This window comes from Triturus cristatus, chromosome 4_1 (genome assembly GCF_964204655.1).
Source record: "Triturus cristatus chromosome 4_1, aTriCri1.1, whole genome shotgun sequence".
In the NCBI taxonomy this organism is placed as follows: Eukaryota; Metazoa; Chordata; class Amphibia; order Caudata; family Salamandridae; genus Triturus; species Triturus cristatus.
In genome coordinates this window covers 1,114,094,026-1,114,112,117 of record NC_140585.1, presented here as the reverse complement: position 1 = coordinate 1,114,112,117, position 18,092 = coordinate 1,114,094,026, and the positions used below count along the sequence as shown (strand labels likewise).

At 45.2% G+C, this 18,092-nt stretch overlaps 1 protein-coding gene across 4 annotated transcripts in view; it reads left to right on the top strand.

Moving 5' to 3' along the window:
• Positions 1–18,092, top strand: part of HBP1 (HMG-box transcription factor 1) — a 425,155-nt gene that overhangs the window by 177,564 nt on the left and 229,499 nt on the right. For all 4 annotated transcript variants that reach the window (XM_085654131.1, XM_085654129.1, XM_085654130.1 and 1 more), the window contains 2 exons: positions 11,088–11,319; positions 14,590–14,728. In XM_085654131.1, coding sequence (XP_085510257.1) covers positions 11,088–11,319; positions 14,590–14,728 — 371 coding nt within the window. The remainder of the gene's footprint in view (positions 1–11,087; positions 11,320–14,589; positions 14,729–18,092) is intronic.

The following is an 18,092-nucleotide window of genomic DNA, read 5'->3' as shown; positions in this document are numbered from 1 at the left end:
TACACTAGGAATACTTTAATTCGCCTGGAATTCAATCTTAATCTACAATCTTTGAAAGAACTGGCGACTCTGGCAAAATACTTCTATCGAACAACTGTGGCTCCAGAGAATTCAATGAAGGCTGTTCTACACAAAATCTTTGAACAACCTGGCAACCCGTGGTCAACTGGCCTTTCCTCAGAACTTTTGAAATTAGCCATAGAGAATGGGGATCCCAATTTAATTAAGTATACACCATTAAAACATCAATAAAAAAGCAAGTAAGATCATGCTCTTGTATATTGGACATCGAAGCTCTGACAGCTAGAGGCTTTCACGAGACCCAAAGTTCCCCTCGTATATCAAATGGCCTTAAACCACATCTTACACAGTCGGTGGGGAGGCAAGCCCTACATAGGATTCTTGCAGCCAGACTACATTCGCTCCCTCTAAAATACCTGTATCCTTCAGTGAAAGTAAGACCGGCCATTACGGAGTGCCGCCTCTGCTATTACAAGCGCGAATCGCTGGCTCACATCTTGCTCTGCTGTCCTGCCTTGTTGCCAGTCCGCCGAATCCATTTAAAGCCCATTCTCCTACAACTGGGCACGCGAATGGCAAATGAGGCTGTTCAACAGATATATTTGCTGGACACAGTGAAGCATATGGCCAATTTTGCTAAGTTCATCTATCGCGCCCGCACAGCTCTCATGGACAGGACAACCTTTGCACCGCGTGGGAACTATCTGGATGAGGGTCCTACGCAGTCTGGTCTTCACTGAAAGTTTGCTTTGGCGCATCTAAAGGACTAACACTAATTGCATTTTATAAAACAAAAATACCAAATGGTGGTTTTAGGAACAAGACTTGTGTATATATATTCTATTTTAATTATCCCTTTTATACTGATCGCCCTTTTGTATTGGTTTTTATTAATCACAAAAATAAGGAATCATTATCATTAGTCCTTCCCAATTACACGTAAAGTATCAGGAAGATGATGACGATTACTATGGTGGATACTGTCAACAGGAATATCCCCCTCCTCATGCAAAACTACAATATATGGCGTCAGTTTCTGAACCCATGGTCCCCCTTCCTGCTGCAATGGTACAAGATCTTCAGGATTTATTACAAGACTATCGTTCACATTTTCCTTTAGCACCTGTTCCTCCTCAAACTCCACCGCCAGTTGCACCTCGTACTTCTGTGCCTATGTCTGCACCATCCCCAATGGGAGATACTAGTGGACCGCAACAGCATCCAGATACCTCTGATGAGGGAGAGATTGAGGATAACCAGCCTCAGAAGGAGGGTCAAACAGGGGATGAGTGGGATGACTGTCATATCTACACCAGCTTCTCCATCTCCTCAAATGATAGAATCTCTGCCAGAGGACATCAGCGGCTTTCATGCTTTAATTGAGAGAGCAGCATCACGTTTCCAACTGTCACGAACAGTAAAGCAATCAGACTGCTTTCTTTATGATTTTAAAGACACATCCAGGAAATCATTTAGGTCTATCCCTGTTGTTGTCCACATATGGGAAGAAGGATTAAAAGTGATCACACCAGCCACTGTTCCGATTTTGCCTAGAATTGACAAAAAATACAAGGCTCCGGACGATGCTCCAGGGTGCCTTCTAAGTCATCATAAGCCTGATTCTGTCATCTCTCAGGCAGCACAACGGAGATCAAGGAATCCCCTAACCCCCATCACTGCTCCACCTGACTAGGAAGGGAGGCGTTTGGATAATATTGGAAAGAGGATTACAACCACATCAGAAGCAACTGTTTGAGCTGCCAATGCTCTTGCGATTCTAGCCAGGTACGATCGACAGATATGATCGGATATTGCACAATTTTTAGATCTACTTCCAGAAGACAAAAAGATAGAAGTGAGGAAAATCCTGCTTGAAGGAGAAAGGTTAGCATCCGAACTTGTTGATACGTCCATGGATATTGCATCTTTAGGTTTCCGCCAGCTTGCTGGAACTGCTGTTCTGAGACGCCAGGGTTGGCTGAAAGCTACTATGTTCGCCCTGAAGTACAAAGCAAAATTTTGGATATGCCATTTGATGGCAAGTCACTCTTCGGCAAGCATGTTTATGATGCTTTGCAAGCCATCAAAACAGATACTGACAAAGGCTAAGGCTCTAGGAGCGCTCCAATTTGGGAAACCCCCCTTTTGTGGAGCATTGGGCGAAGGAAATTATTCTTTTCGAGGAGGCTATCAAAGGTACCAACCTCAATCATACCCCTCCTACAGGCCTTCCTACCAGCAGCAATATCACGCACCACCGCAGTCTTCCTACTCTAGAGAGCCTAGACAAAAACAGGCTCAGCCCAGAGATACTGGCTGTAAATAGTGACAATGCTTCTCTGCCTGCCGCTCCTCTGAATTCCCGGAAGAAAATCCCTCTCTCTCATTTCCTGAATCAATGGAAAAATATAACATCAGTCAAATGGGTCCTAGGTATAATAAGGTATGGCCATACCTTATAGTTCACCACAATGCCACCTCATCATCCACCTCAAAGATCATCACCACCCCATCTTTAGGTATTAAAGAAGGAGGCATTGTTAATGCTTCAAAAAAAGAACAATAGAACTTGTTCCACGCTCTCAGAAAGGGAAATGTTTCTACTCTCGCTTTTTCCTGATAAAAAAGAAGTTGGGGGAATGGCGTCCCATTTTAGACCTTTGAAAACTCAACAAATACTTGCTGAAGAAATCCTTTCGCATGATTACTCTTCAGAAGATCTTACAACTTCTGAACCATTCAGATTTTTTAGCAAGCCTGGATTTGGAAGATACCTACTTCCATATGCCTATCCACCCCAAACATCAAATTTCTACGTTTCTCTGTGGCAGACGTGCATTACCAGTTCAAGGACCTTCCCTTTGGCCTTCACTCAGCTCCACGGGTTTTCACCAAGTGCCTTGCTCCCGTGCCAGCGTTACTACGTCTGAAAGGCTTACAAATCTTCCCATACCTCGACGAATGGATGGTAAAAGCTTCTTCTCTTCGCCAGGCTTCAGAAGACATCTCTTTCTGCCTACAACTGTTCCGCTCTCTGGGTCTGGCAGTCAATCTTCGAAAATCCATTCTGGCTTCTTCTCAGAGGTTAACGTTTCTAGGAGTACTAATAGACACTGCAAAACAAGGTATACTTATCAACGGAAAGGCTGAACGCTATTTTGTCTCTGGCTCATGACCTTCACGGAAGAAAGTGCGCTTCTGTATGTCTCCTCAAATCCTTTCTCGGTGGTTGTCTTCTGCCATTCTCATGGTTCCTTGTGCTCGGCTGTGGATGAGACCATTGCAAGAGCAGTTAGACGCCCAATGGCTTCAAATATCAGGTTCATTCGACTACATAGTTCGAATAACTCTGATCATGAAGGAGGCACTTTTTTGGTGTCAATCTCCTCGCAATCTCTCTCTGGAACTGTCATTCCCCTCTCTCCTCTTCCAGAGTTTGTTCTGACAACAGATGCATCTTTGGAAAGCTGGGGAGCACATCTGCAGGACCTACAAGTAAGCGGCAAATGGAGTCTCTTTCTTTCTCCAAGATGCATATCAATTTTCTGGAACTGCGGATGATTTCTCTAGCCCTTCAATCATTTCTCCCGAGGATAAAAGCATCCTCAGTCCTCCTACACACTGATAACACTACCTGCATGCATTATCTGAACAAGCAGGGAGAGACAAGATCCCCGATTCTATCTTGGGAAGGTCAAAGGATATGAGAATGGGCATTACAGCATCGGATAACCATCAAAGCAGAGCATCTCCCAGGAATAAAAAACATCCTGGCAGACACATTGAGCAGGTTAACTCAATCCAATCGCGAGTGGGAACTAAACCAAACGGTTCTCAACCGCATATTTTAAAAATGGGGAACACCCAACTTGGATCTATTTGCGTCTCAGGAGAATCAGAAATGCCGGTTCTTTGCCAGCAGGGAACCTCAGAGAGGGTCATGGGGGAAATGTGTTTTCGATCAGATGGTCAGGAATCTTTACGTACGCTTTCCCCCCATATCCTCTGAGCTCCATAGTGTTGATGAAAATGAAGAGGGAACCGTGCTAACTCATCCTCATTGCTCCACGTTGGCCTTGTCGACACTGGTTCACGGAGCTTCTCCTGCTGTCACAGTCCAGTCCTGATCGCCTTCCTTCGTCAGCCACACTGCTGACGATGAACAAGGAACAGATCCTGCATCTTCATCCAGCTTCTCTGCAATTGCATGCCTGAAACCTAAGCACAATGAGTACAGGATTTAGTCATCCCTCAGGATTGTAAATTTATTCTATCCAGGGCAAGAGCTGAGTCTACGTCAAAAACATATAGACTAAAATGGAAACGTTTTTGTTCTTGGTGCCAATGTAATGGTACTCACCCTTTTGACTTTTCCCCAAAATCCTGCCTTTTCTTTTATCTCTGGCAAGATCAAATCTGTCTTATACTTCAATAATAGTCCATCTGGCGGCCATTTCTCAATATAGACTGACATTGAACGCTTCTTCTCTTTGCTCTGCTCGCATCGTCAAACAGTTTATGAAAGGCCTTGTCAGAACTTTACCCTCCTATCAGACCTATCGGCGAATTACCCATACGGTTCTTCACACCTTATTTTAGTGTAAAGTCTTACCCAAGATTGGATAATACTGATGACTACAGATAACACTGTAATGATCTTGAATTGATGCTTTGACGATTATTCAACCTGTCCTGTGGAACTTAGGAATACTTCAGATTCTTGAAGAACTTTTGTGAATTGTTAATCTACTTATTAATAATACTGGTCCTTATATAAGAGTTGTGTCTAGGACCTTTTGTACTCTGAATATGGGTGTGCGTAACTAGCTGGCTTTTCTTCTGATAATTGTATGGACATGTTGATTTATCGACTTGCCAACGGCACTTCTGGGTAGTGAGTGCTCACAGCTTTTTCAGCACCCCGCTATACTAATAGCAAATGTAAACTTAATACGCCATTGACTGAATCTATATAACATTTGTTAATTTTTGATGTGCGGTTTTTCACCCATTTTGGGAACACTACTACCTTTATGGAATAGTTTTATCCCAATTAATGAAGCCGCCTTTTGAGCCGATCCACAAGATGGAGCTCAAATTTCTCTCATGGAAAGTGGCTTTGCTTCTTGCGCTTACATTAGCTAGAAGGTTCAAGGTTCAAAAACAAGTTTATTTAGACGATTGTCCATAAATTGTAAAAGCACACTTAACAATTAAAACCCTTAAATGAGCCCCCCTCCTCGCTACCCTACCCCACCCCCATTACATTTCATTTTTAAAATTCTGTTTAAGAGATCGTAAAAACCGAGCAATCCCAACTGCCACATCTAAATTTCGCATCTCAGACAATAACTCCACTGCTTTGTTCCTATGAAGAGCGTCGTATTTAAAAAAACAATGGTCTTAAAAACTTGAACCGATTTGCGAGATAAACGCATTCCATAAGAATATGCGTAAGAGTACATTTGACTTTCAAAGGGCAGGGACAAAGAACACTATTCTGCACCCCAGTCCTATTTGGGTGGGATGAATAGATTACATCCCACCCGAACCCTTCAAATTTATTTTCTCAAACCTGGGTCTGGTAACCGTGATAGATAAGGGAAGACACTATCCTGGCAAAATGAAGCAAACGAGAAACTGATCGATGATTTCTTCTTTAAATATAATAAATCAATTTGTTCTGACGCCATAGCAGCAGATTCTCTCAGTACTCGTTTGCCTGGAAAGGTGAGCCAGGATGTGACTGTGCCACTATTTAAATGGAGGTTCTTAATTGCAGTTATTCTGGTTCTAACAGCCTTTGCCCACATCCTTTCACTACTTTGGATCTCTTCCCAACACAGTTTGGAGACTTTGACCAACTCATCATCCTCCAACAGAGTGTTAAAGTACCTTAGAGCCCGAGTAGCGGCCCCCATGTTCCTGGAAACCAGACTCCACTCTCTCCTTATAGCCTGGACCATGGTACCTTGGGGAAGTAATAGAAGTCTTTTAAGCACTACCCCTTCCAGTCTGTCCCATTCATAGGTTGGATCAAGAGAAAATACCTCTCCCCCATACAGGCCTAACAGTGGGATCTTCCCTTCATAGGCCTTTAGTAATGGGAGCCCCCCGAATCTACCATTATATCCCGATAGACAGCTTGCCTGCAATAGGGCTTTCTGTTTAATGGCATCCCAATGCATGCCCCAATTCAGATTTCTCTTAAAAGTTAAACCCAGGTATTTATATTGATCCACTTGTTCCACTACCTGTGAATCTTAATAACAGGAAAAACTCGGCACTTTTTTCCCGAAAAACATAATTTTTGTCTTTTCCAGATTAAGAAGAGTAATCCAAGCCTTCATCAAAGAGCCTTGCTTATGTTTCACAGAGGATTATGTGATGTTACGAACAAATCCTAAATTTATTCCAAAGGTGCCATCCCATTCTCCCCTTAATGAACCAGTAATTCAGTGCACTTTTTCCCTGCATCCTTCGTCTCCAGCGGAGAAATCTCTTCACTCTTAAAATAAAAAAAGAAGCCTTCGATTCGATTTGCAAAGAACAAAGCACCTGCGCAGAACAGAGCAGCTCCTAGTGTCCTATGGACCTGTTAAGCTAGGATCTGCTGTTACAAAAAGAACTGTCGTACGTTGGATTGCTGCTACTATTCAACTGTGCCATTTGAAGGCGGGTAAACCGCTTACCACCAAAACCAAGGCGCATTCCACAAGAGCAGTATCTTCTTCAGCTGCTCTCTTTGCTGATGTACCTCTGGACAAGATTTGCTGTGTTGCTACCTGGAAGAATGCTCATACCTTCACGCTGCATTATTGCTTGGACATGGCATCTTACAGCGAAGCAGCAGTGGGACAGGCAGTCTTGCGCCACCTATTTCAATATGGTAGGCCTCTGATTTTAGAGGTATTCTTTATCTATCATATGTATAATTTTTTTACCGGACACCGGTCCTCGGAAGTCAACCCCCACCTAACCACCATTTCCTGGTGCTGGGGAGACTCGTACCCAGATGGAGGCTTATTCCAGGGCCCTGCAGGCCATTTTTGGGTCACCCCCTGTCCCTGATGTGCCTTCGAGCCCCACAGTGGGTATAGGGATTCAGGTTGGGGGTTCGCCCTCGGCGCCAACAGAGTGCCTTGACTCCGGTTCTGGAGTCGCTGCGATGTATGGACACGGCCCTGATGTCTGGTCCTCCTGCAGGTTCTTCGCACAGCCCTGCGGGGCTCCCTGCGTCGTCACTGAATGCGGCTGCAGTGCAGAGCTCGACTCAGTCGGCGTCTTTCCTCGCCGCAGGTTCCCACCTCGGTGGAGGTTGAGTCGACGCCGGGCGAACGAGTCTTCTTCGGGGGTCTTTGTCGATCTGACACAGTTTCAACGTCATTTCCGTACCCTGCTTTTCCTCTGTTTGTAGAGGATGTGACCCCAGAGGTTTGTCTACCCCCAGGGTTGTTTCACTGCTCCACGGAGCAGGTGCCCAAGGGGCACTGGCCGGCTTTTTATTCTGCGGAGCCTCTGTCGTTTGGTGGACGGATTAGCCTGCAGCTGTCCCCTACAGATGACTTGCTGTTACCGCCTTGGATGGCCACAGAGGCTAGCGCCGGGTTTGCGAGGGCAGTTTGCAGGACTGCAGATACCTTGCAGATGCAACCGCCCTCTGTCTCCCTGCCTTCAGATCCTTTGTTGGATCTTCTCCACCAGGGCACAGTGGACGTGGAGCCCTTGTTGCCTTTTGGTGGTTGATTACATGATTTCCTTCTGGGGACTTGGGACTTGGGCCAGGGCCCCATCAGGGGACCCCGTGGGTCGTGCTATTGCAAATAGCCATCGCCCGACTCCAGCGGACCCTGCCTGTTTGTCCCTCCATCCTACGGCTCAACGACTTGTGGTCCAGGCAGCGCTCCCTTCCTCTCCTCCTATGTTGCTTCCTCCCACTCGGGAGTCTGGGTGGTTGGAGTCCTGTGGCTGCAATGTCTTTGCGTTCAGAAGCTCAGGTCTTTGGTCCCTGAACACATCCTGCATGTTTGCTTAGGCAACTTTCGAGCAACTCCTTCCCTCTTTGCTGGAGGGCCCTCGTGCTGACCTGGACCGGCTTATTTGAGATGGCTGCGACATGGTGCAGTTTTCTATCCGGTCGGCCATGGACACCCCTGACTCCGTGGGTCGCGCTATGGCCAGGTTGGTTACTCTGCGTCGCCATGTGTGGCTACGCAATGGCAGTTTCCTGGAGAATGTTCAGGAGCGACTCTCGGATCTTCCCTTTGATGGGGTCAGTCTGTTTGACGGGCATGCAGACTCGGCGGTCCAGCGCCTCATGTCTGGGTTCCCATGACTCCCATGTTCTTTAGTCCTCATGGCGGACTTTTGATTTTGTATGCAGTATTTTCACTGCTTTTCTGGGTTCAAGACATTCTTTCCCAGAGGGGGCCAGGTGTTTATACATTTCTTTGAGTTCTGCCTAAGAGCTTGTCTCAAGAGGTGTCCCTTGCTTTTTATAGGGATATGACGAACCCTATGTGGGGTATTCGTTAACTATTATGTAGCTGGTCTTCATTGCCCAGGAAGTTTCGGAGGCTCCCATGGAGTCTCCTTTGTATATTTTCTGTCCCTCCTGGGACTTTTCCTATGGGTTATTCTGTAGGCTTCTCACTTCGTTCCGGCTTCTTGCTGTAGTAGGACGCCTCCTCCAAGGAGACCCACAGACTGGCGTGGCCCTCTCCTGGATCTTATGTGTTGCAGCCTACGGTTGTTCCGTAGCACTCTCCTGCATCTGTGGATGCAGCCTGCTCCAGTGTATTGTTAGGGTTCTGCCATATCTGGCTTGCACCGGGGGTTTCACGTCCTCCTGTCTTGCCTTTGGCTAATCTTTCAGCCTTCGTTACCCCCTGGCAACGTTGGCTGTCTTCGGTGTGAGTATGCGTCCATGTGAGCACATTGTTCCGTTCCGCTCCAGAACGGTTTCTGTCTGCGAGCGCCACATGTGGTTCCACACTGGGTGTGTGCGCTGTCACGGGCGGCCGTAGTATTCCTTGCGCCACTGTCTTGGCTGCATGCTCTTCTTGTGGTATTGTCTTTTTCCCTGGTGTTGGGCAGGGCTTGCGCTTTTTTTGAATGGCTCACACCCTGTCTGGGGATTGCCTATGGGCAGTGGAGTCTTCGCCAGACAGGTCTCTGCTGCGTGTTGACTTGTGCCCTTTGCCCTTTTCCGGCCAGGGCTCAAGTTCTTCTGTTCGTTGCCGCACACAGCTCAGGTGTTTCTCCTCCAGGCCTCTGCTGCAATTTTCAGTGGATGTATTCTGTCTCTGGATGATCTCTGGCGTGCGTGTGTGTGTGGTTGTGTGTGTGGTTGTGTGTGTGGTTGTGTGTGTGGTTGTGTGTGTGGTTGTGTGTGTGGTTGTGTGTGTGGTTGTGTGTGTGTGGTTGTGTGTGTGTGGTTGTGTGTGTGTGGTTGTGTGTGTGTGGTTGTGTGTGTGTGGTTGTGTGTGTGTGTGGTTGTGTGTGTGTGGTTGTGTGTGTGTGTGGTTGTGTGTGTGTGGTTGTGTGTGTGTGGTTTTGTGTGTGTGGTTTTGTGTGTGTGGTTGTGTGTGTGTGGTTGTGTGTGCTTTTTCTGACACTCAATGTCTGGGTATTACAGACGCCCTCTTCTTCATTAATGTGGTGGTCAGTGTCCTCGCCTGTTTCGTGGAAGCTCAGTCTTTCCTTCCCCGATCGGGGTTTGGGGTCTCCCCTTTTAGTGGGTGGACATTGTCTGTCCTGCTTTGTTTCACATTGATGTTGTTGGTACCAATTGGGTGACCTCCTATTCTCTAGGGCTGCTTTTCGAGATTATCCTTGGATGTCACTTCCATGACTTTTTCATATATTTCTATATGCTCTGTATATTTCATGAGGTGTATACACACACGAGAGGGCAAGCGTACACGGTTTTCCCTGCTTGGGTTTCTGGGGATTGTCCCAGATATTCTATCTCTCTATCCGGCTTTCCCGTGACCTTTGGTCATTGTACCGGTGGGTACTGTTGGCTGGTTGACTACCTGGTGATGCGCCCGTCTTTCTCTGCCAACGCGCACATGCTGTTACATTGCATTGGGCTTGTGCATTTGTGTGGTTCTCACAGTACACAATGTCTGTTTACATGTATTCTTGTAATCCACATCTATGTATCTCCTGGTAGTCGTATGTCTCGACATGATGACATCTGCCCCATACATGTCATTTTTTGGCATCAGCTGTTGTGCACTCTCAATTTGTCTGTTCTGACTGTCATACTGATTAGTCCCTTCTCGCAGATGTTTATGGCATTCTGCCATTATGCACTGACCATTCTGGTTCTGTGATTTAGTTTCGTGCCTGTCTGGACGAAAGTGGGCTCGTACCGTCCTCTGGCAGATTGTAGTACCTTGCTTCCGTTGCTCATGCTGCCACCCTGAGTTCATGGGTCTGGTGTAAGTCAAGCTGGCATTGCTGTCCCCACCTACTATTGACGGATTACTTCCCTTGGTAACTTTGTGGCTTTCAGTTGCAGACCCTCCGCCAATGGGGTATAGCTTTGGTATCTATTCTAAGTTAAGGAATCTGCGGCTAGATGTCTCGATTATATGAACGAGTTACTTACCTTCGGTAACTATGTATCTGGTAGAGACACAGTCTAGTCACAGTTTGAAATGTTAAGTTGGTTGCACGTGGACCCAGGAGAGGGGGGGGGGGGTACTGTTTCTATGTTCTATTTTCTGTTTTGCAGGTGTTGGATTGTAAGATTCTGTGAATGGTCATGGACCCAATTCTCATACATGCTGAATTCGTATTCATCATAATGTACTGTATGTAAGGCTAAAGATTAAATGGCAATAAAATATGGTTAAAAAAATAAGTTGGTGCACGTGGAACGTCCTGGTTGGGCTATGAATATATAGAATGTCTTTTTAATTGCAGACCTTGTTAAACATCATAAATGGGGCCACTTTATACATATGTTTTTTATATTATTGAACAGGATGCATTTTATTGTACTTAAAAAAATAAATAATTTAAATTGATTAACATGGTGGTAATTTTTCTCCTAGATGATCTTCCTGAATTGCAAGCTGTCCAGACTGATGACACCTCTCATTCTGTGTTCCACATAAGTGCAGATCTTTCACACCAAGAGTATACCAGCATCCAGTGGAACAAGCATACCTCAAATACACATGAAAGTGCCTACTCAAGGGATGGGGGAGTAAATTGGCTGACAGAGCTTGCTGATATAGCCACTAGCCCACAGAGTCCCCTTATGCAATGTTCATTTAATAACCGGTAGGACATTTTTGGTGTGTTCTTTTGAAATTTAGTTTTCCAAAGTTTCATTTCAAGTGCTGTGTGTAAGTGATATACTATTCTAAACAAGGTTCGAGCAGTTAGATAACTCAGGAAATATCTAGAGTATGACTGAGGACTGTGCTGGAAAATGTGAGATTTGACAAACTCGTACAGATCGTGGTTTATTTGTCCAATACTTTGTTTTCCTTTTCTCCCTCATTCCCATTTGGCTGCAATCCTTATTTAAAAGGGTGTAGGGGGGGGGGGAAGGATTTAGCTCCACCCCTCATCTGTCTGTAATCGACCTCCTCACCTGTCCGCCCCTCTCCGTTTGCCCATTCCCTCATATCCTACCTCCTACAGAATCAGCCAAAAAAAATGGCACACACTTAACCCTTACATCGGTGTACACAAAAGTATGACTAATTTATCCACAGCAGCTAGATTTCAACTAATGACCATTATGAAAATATAGACTTCTTTCCTTCCACACAGTCAAGACACTGCTATCCTCACTTCTCCTCCGCAAACATGACAGTTTTTTCTCACTTTTTTTTTATTGGGATTTTAATGATTAAACGTACCTAAGCAATGCATAACAAATACTTAAAATAGCATCTAATTAAGGCTGCAATACAAGATCAATGCATCCAGAGTAGGAGTTTACAGTTGCAGTAAGCACGGCTTTGTATTGGTAGTATTGCACTATGTGCAAAGAAAAATAAAGCAACCATGTTATACTATAGAAAAAATGGGCAAACCTTGTTGGTAAACATGAGTAAGTCAATAAGAGCATATCTCTGAAGTAGGGTTACACATATAGACCTGAAATAGATACGTGAGGTGTATTGCACTACATCCAGTATATGGAGTGTGCCATGTATGTGTGTGAATATGGAGACAGACCTCTCAAGGGCGGTTTGGTATTGTCTTTGGCACGTTCTCTAAAAATAATTCTCAGCTCATCCCATGAGGCAGCAATTGGACACTTGTATAGACCTCTCTCCTCTACTCTGCGCACCAAGACTGCTTCCAACACAGCCCAGCAGGCCACCACATCCGGCCAGTGGAATACACACGGCAGGGATAGGGCCTTCCTTTTTATTATGATATAGCATCTATCTAAAAGCTCAGCAAATATGACTGATGCAACAAACTTTGTGTGTCTTCCCCATACTCTTCTCACCGAAATCCCCCCTGTCCCCAAAACTAGAAAATCTTGTAAACACTCTTCTATAGCTACTGTCACCAAGTCCAGATATCCACCAAGAATCTCTATATATGCTACAGATTTTGGTATTTAAAGCCTTAGATGGCACCCCAACGTTTAACCTGCACCCGGACAACCTACATCTTCTTGTCACCATCAAGTCTCCATGGGCAACTTCAAGATTTAGGTTTTCTCATCTCGGAACCCTGAACTTCAACTCTTTCTGCTGAAATATGATTAATGTCTTCACTGACCTCAAAGTTAACCACATGTTGGGTTAATCCTGATCGCCAGTTACAAACTGTCCGCTCTTTTTCAATACATTAGGCAATATAACACTGTAAAAGTGCTAATGAGTAATTTGTTTATACTGTCTTGTTTATGTTAACTAGCCATCATCTATCCACCCAATAACCTCAATTACATGCTTTAATCATAAAAAACCTCTTGGGTAATGTGTAACAATTGCATATACAGTGTTTCTGGTTGTTATTTAACTAAGCAAATACAAAAATGAATATTAAAAGTAGCAGGTCAGGGAGCGGACAGGCATTGCAATTTAGCCAAGTGGTGCAGCATTATACTGTACCACGTTTAATGTGGATGCCTAGCCTAGTTAAAAAGAATTTGACTCATTCCATGGCTCTCCAATTCATGTAGACCCAGTCATGGACATGTGCAATGATACCAAAATTCTGTATGTAAATGGATACTCCTAGGTGGAGTAATACTGGGGCTGCTGACTGTTGTTCATCCAAAGCTCTAAGAAGTTTCTTGTAGATGTTAATCACTACGATCCCTCTTAATGGTTGGAAACTCCATTGCATGATAAGTTCGAGACTTGTGGGATGATATGGGGCACTTGATGAGCATAAGCGCACAGACATTTTTTAAAGCAGAAAATTGCAGCCTGACCATACCCAAGAGCAACTTTGGATATCGATGACCAACTGACCCTAGATGGCAACATGTATGTGCTACGCTTATTATTTAAAATTTACAGGCCTGTTGTTATTAGGCCATTGTCTGCCACACTCTTCCCAGACGTGAAGTGGATGTTGAGAGAATGAATACTGAAAAAGACAGTCTGAAATCTACTTGGCCTCATGCTCAACAAGCCAGATATGTGACTTGCGCATACAGATGCTGGAGTATTCCGTTGCCCCAACACCCATTGCATCCTCTTCAAACATTTTCCATTCAGGAGTGGGTCTGCCCACTGGAGGGGGACTGAAGTGTGCTTCCACCCCAAGGTGCTCCTCCTGGAAGGTATCCCTGTGCTCTCCCTTGGCTAAAGTAACTTCAGCTGCTTTCCTGAGATACATACATATTTTATAATTCTAATGTGCCTTTTCCCATTCCATGAGCATATTCCTTATGCACATGCTTAAGTGTTATTACCAGTATAACGAGCTGATTCTCGGAAAAAATATTCTCTCATGTTGAGAATGAAGCAGGACGTAAATGCATAAGTTACTCACTTATGAAAGATGTATAAACTTATTTCTTACCTATGAAATCAGCTCATGCATTTTGACAACCTATGTCAATTTATAATGTGCTTATTGTTGACATATCTTTTGCAGATTAAGCTAATTTTCTAGTGATGCAATACTATTGGCATTGTTTTGAATTTAAAGTATGTGCCTTATTTGAGGCTTGTTAAAGATGTTAAAACCTCATCAAGGCTATGATGGTGACAAAGCACACAATATAACAACGTACCCCAACCGACGTAGATGTTAGGATATTACAACAGTACCACATTTTCAGATTAACAGCACTGCTCATTAGTGGTTTGTACGCACTAGTAAAGGTGTACTATTCACCAGGGGCCTAATCACATGTGCTCTGTAGATGAAGACCGTTTCATCATGGGCAACTTTGAAGAAACTTTTGTTTTGTTCTGTTATTTGTGGTGTAGGGCTTTCTCCCAGCACGCCACGCCGCCTTGATGTGGTCCCTTTATCACGTTTGCAGCTATTTATGCGTTTTCTTTAACTACTGTTGTATTGTTGTTTTCATTTGTTAATACATTTTCTGGTTCTTTGTTACAGATCTTCTCCTGTTAACATAATTGCCACTAGTAAAAGTTTACATTCCTACGCTCGTCCTCCACCAGCTTCTTCTGAGTCTGAGCTAAACCTCTCAAAGCATCATCATTGGAAGGAGGAAACCTCAATAAAGCAGGAGCAGGTAATGCTTAAGAAATTAATTGGTAATTATTGGAAATGTTAATTACAATAGTATCTGAAGCTTTGACAGATTATTTCTCCAAAAATCAGAACTTTGAAAAGAATGGATTTCAAGAATGTTTTCAGACAGATACTTATAACTGCAGATTCCCCACCTTGTGAATGCTCCCTCAGGTACCAGACTGGATTTGGAGATTTTTCTTCAAAATATATTTTTATTGAGTGTACAAAAGAAATGTCACCCTCAAAAACCGCAGCCTTTAAACCTTGGAGGGCTTGTCGCAGTCAAATATCATCATTTGTATGTAGGGTCGGACCACAACTCCAAGTTGTTTGGGGAGTGTGCCCTAATCCAAAAGTGATCCGGCACCACGAAGCAAAACTGAACATCATTGCACTTCATCTGATATCACGTATGCACGACTCCTGCTCCAAGTCGGTCACTGACCTGTTCACGTTCTCTTGGCCGGTCCCGTAGTTAAACAAAGAAAAAACACAAGATGTCTAAGCGGGCCTCGCCCCTCTCCTTCTGAGATGCCTAAGGGCTCTGCAGTCTCACTGCTGGTTCCTTGCAGACGAGTGGATTCCGCAGCCAATTCTGATATACCTAGAGTTCCCTGGTCGGTCGGCAACTTCGGAAAAAATTGAGGAGCTTAATGATGCCATGCTTACCATCGTAGGTACCTTAACTGTACCGCTGGCATTTCTTTGTCCCCAGGGATCCACAGAGGCCCCAAGGCAGGTTACCGCTGGTTGCCCACCCTCAGTGCCGGTTTGTTTCTCCAACCTTCTTTGGGTCTAGCTCCGACTCCAGAGCCAATCCCACTCACGGTGCCATGATCAATGCTAGTATGTGCTGCACAGCACTGCTGGCGGACATCCAGCCCATAGTTGTGTCCAACTCCAAACCAAATCTGTCCTGACCTCAAACCAAGTTGCGCTCGAGTTCACTTCCTACGTGCCCGGCCCACATTCCTTCCAACTCTCACAAAACAGTGGCTTTGCTTAGAGAGCATCCTCCAGTACTCAAACAACTCTTTGGGTCTGACTCTGATGATAGCCAGCCTCCGTTTAGTGATGACTGCTACGGTGTGGATGATTATTTCCCACAGTAGGATGATGATGCTTTTTATATGGACCTACAAGAGGCCAGTGGGCTAGACATGTCCCTGACACAGAGCTGGTGTCTCTCCAGCCCCTAACCTCCCCACCTGTACCTGTTACAGACGTTTCTATGTCCTTTGCCATGGTTATTAGAAGGGCAGCGGAAGTCCTGGATCTGCAATTACCTTTAGCTGAAGTAAAGACTAATATGCTCACAGAGTTCCTACATCTGACAATCTTCCTCGAAACCCCTGTTAATATATAATGTGGCATTTATCGATGTCCTCATGGGCACTTGGTAAAAACCTAATTTGTGCCCACCAGTGAATAGTTAACTGGGGTGTCGCAATAAGCCAGCTCCTGGTGACCTTGCAATCCCTATGCAGCACCCTACTGAAAGCGAGACTGGTTGTACTGGCTTACACCAGCAGTGTCAATCCCATTTTCTTCTGTACAGCCCAGCAAATGGGGAGTTGAAGAGAATGGAGGCGTTTGGAAAGAGGATGTTTTTATGTGTTCAGCCTTGCCATTACATCCGTCAATGCCAGCTGATGACTAGGAAGCTACTCCGGTGCATTATGGGACTCTGTGGCTGAAATTTTCCCGTCAGTCCCAGAGGAGTTCAAGGCCAGTTTTGGCTCCGATCATTCAAGACGGTCAAGGCCAGGTGAAGTAACTCATCTGCTCTGGGGTGGGCACCACAGTGTGTTTGGGTATGGTAGTCTTTACCAGTGTGGTGCATCAGTGTCGCACATGGATGAGGTCCACGGAGTTCTCGGGTGGTATTCAGGCATCATTAATGGACATGCCATTTGATGGCACCCCTCTCTTGAAGGGAAGGCAGACTCGGCCTGGGAGGGCTTTGAGGTAAGTAGGGCCACAGCTCGTTCCCGGTGCCTTTCTGCTCCTGTGCATCAGTATCCTCAACAGTTTCACCCATTTTGAGGCTTCAGAAATGACTTTGCTCAAAGACAGCACAGGTGCCCACCTCCACAGCAGCAGACCCCTCCCCTGCACCCCCAGTTCTTTCAAGGCCTGGGATCCAGCTGACAACACCCAGGCCCCTCAGGGCACTGCATTCCAGTCCTCGTCTCCTGTTGCTACCTCCAAAATGTTTAGTTTGCTGTCGATGGCACTTGGCCATCCTGTTGGAGACAGGATAAGGTATTGCCTCCATAGGTTGCAGAGCCTTACATCCGACAAATGGGTGCGTCATATAGTCTAGCAAGGATCTGCCCTACCATTCCTCTCTGATAATATTCTAACTGTGTTGCCTGCAGTTCAAGGTGGGCCAGGATCATTTTCAGTTTTTCATCCTCTTTTTCGGCCTTGCCTTCGTGCACAAAAGGGACGGCAGTGATAGCAGCACCTCTTCAGAGATTGGGGATACCAGTCTTCCCCTACCCCTCGAAGATTGGCTGTTGAAGACTGGCTCGCAAGTTAGTTGTAGACCACCACCAAATATTGGCAAACCTCCTAACACCTTTGGGGTCTGTTAATTCGGTGAACAATCTGTATGAGTGAGTATAAGGGAATAGGAGAACTTATAAAATCTAGGTGGTAGATGCTCATGAGTCCGTCTGGATATTTTTTGCTGATTTTCAAAGCTCTCTAAAGCTACTCTTATCTTTCGAAACAGTCTACTTTGTGAGGTGGGCTCCAAAGTGAATGGTCTAGAATGAGGCAATTTCTTTTGGTTAATACCAAAAGCTCAATTGGAACTCAGGTTACTAAGTCTCTCTTAGAACACCTCTAATCCAAGCTCTAATTTCTTAGACGATTCCAGTTAGAGACCGGTACATTTGGCATATGATCCCAATGTTTCAGCCTTGGATCTTGGTGTCTCTGAGAGTAGCTCTGAGACATCTTGGTTTCTTGGCCTTTTGCAACCTCCTGGTGGAATATGCCAAAGGGTACAGGCGGCTGTGCAGTGGGATCTGAATTCTGAGTGGTCTCAGCACCTAGGCAACCCGTTGGATTTTATCCAGTTTTTAGAAGAGCTTGCAAAAGACCTACAGTTGTGGCTACTCAATCACAATTGGACCGACGGAAGACTCTTCTCATTACCCCACCCAGAGCCGACGGTGGCAATGGACAGGTCACTGTTTGGATTGGGGTGACATCTGGGAGAGGCTGATGTCAGAGGACTTTGGTCTCCTGCGGAGACCCATTTCCACATCAGTCTGTTAGAGTTGCAGGCCATGTATGTGGCGTTGAAAGCCTTCTTTCCATCATCAAAGGGAGGCTGGTCTTCGTCCTCC